The following is a 1,523-nucleotide window of genomic DNA, read 5'->3' on the forward strand; positions in this document are numbered from 1 at the left end:
TCCGGACCCCAGTGAATATAATATTGATAGAAAAGAAGGTAACATTAAAACTGAATTTTTTGCTTCTAATATATAATTAATTGATTATTAATTGATTGTGAATTGATTATAGTAATTTAAATGAAATGCGATGTGATATGTTTATTTTATGGCATTGATATTTTATGATCAGTTTTCAAATTATATTAATTAATTAGCAAATACTGGTAGTACAAGAGGAGTTTTTCAGAAGAGCAAAGTCATAAACGTCCTCATGACGGATGTGATGCGAGTTTTGACAATCGCGATGAATATAGAAAACGCAAGAAAACGCCCGACCAACCATTTATTTGCAAACGCAAACGACCCGATTGTGGGCCAACGTCATCGTTTCCTTCTCGCAATGAAACACGCCAACCTAAATTTCAATGCGAAAACTGCAAGGAATTTTTCTGCAGCAAGGGCTATTTGAAAACACACATGAAGCGATGCTTAATAACTTCTAGTTAGTTCCGCAAATTTAGTAAAATTTCAAGCATGTTTCTATCTCGAATAGTAGAATGCACATGAAAATGTGATGCGAAACATGTAAGACCATGGAACACTTCAAAATTCAATAAATATTGCAATGCAGAAAATGAAGCCAAACTGCGGCAAAATGTTCATTTCTTTTGGCGTAGTGAGGCAGCATTTAGAAAATATTCGTTCTAGACCTAACTGCAACACATCCACAATTCGGGCATATACAATGCACGAAATAATGTGTAAGTATCAGAAATTGCGCGGCATCTTCAGTGCTGCCATCAAAACAGATGCCAATTTATAGTCTCATTTTAATATTGGTTTTTGATCTGTTTTGTTTTCATTCTCTTTACTATGCAACATATCATAAGAGTAATTAGTGGCAGAAACGGCAATTTTTTTTAAATCAATTCTTGTTAAAAATTGGACTGCATATTCGATCCTTCATGATCGCCTGATGTTATAAGAGTTTTTCAGAAAAGCGAACTCATGAGTGTCAACTTGTCGGATGTACTTTTCACACGAACAGTCTCAAAGAATATAGAGCACACAGGAAAACGCACGAGGAACCACTTATTTACGAATGCAAAGAACCCAATTGTGACCAAAAGTTCAATTGTAGCTCATCACTTTGCTTTCACAAGGAAAAACATCAACCTAAACCTCAGTGCGAAAATTGCAACAGATCCTACGGCAGCAAGCGCAGCTTGAAAAGACACATGAAAGCATGCCTCGGAACTTCTTGTTAGTTTCGCAAATTTAGCAAAATTTCAAGTCCGTTTTTCTATCTGCAATACAATGAGTGTTGCGATATGTAAATACATGACAAATTGGCGGTTATCGATATTTTTGATTATGTGATTCGTTTGACGTTAATCTGATGAATGTATGTATTTAATGAATGATTTTGCGAAGAAAATTTCACACCTTTTATCAGTAAATAAAATGCAATTCATATTACCATTAATATTTCAAAACAGGTCACAATTTTAATTGTTTCTTCAACTCCCTGCTAATCCTTT

The 1,523-nt window shown here is 34.5% G+C and overlaps 1 protein-coding gene across 1 annotated transcript; it reads left to right on the forward strand.

The window, feature by feature from the left end:
* Positions 1-218: 218 nt before the first annotated feature.
* On the forward strand, positions 219-1,250 carry LOAG_18842 (zinc finger protein; the record flags this gene model as incomplete). The annotated part of the gene is made up of 2 exons (XM_020451504.1): positions 219-484; positions 979-1,250. Coding segments are annotated over 2 exons (538 nt in total), but the record flags the coding sequence as incomplete, so codon positions are not given.
* Between the last annotated feature and the right edge of the window lie 273 nt (positions 1,251-1,523).

The sequence above is a fragment of the Loa loa genome (genome assembly GCF_000183805.2).
Source record: "Loa loa unplaced genomic scaffold supercont3.577, whole genome shotgun sequence".
NCBI lineage: Eukaryota > Metazoa > Nematoda > Chromadorea > Rhabditida > Onchocercidae > Loa > Loa loa.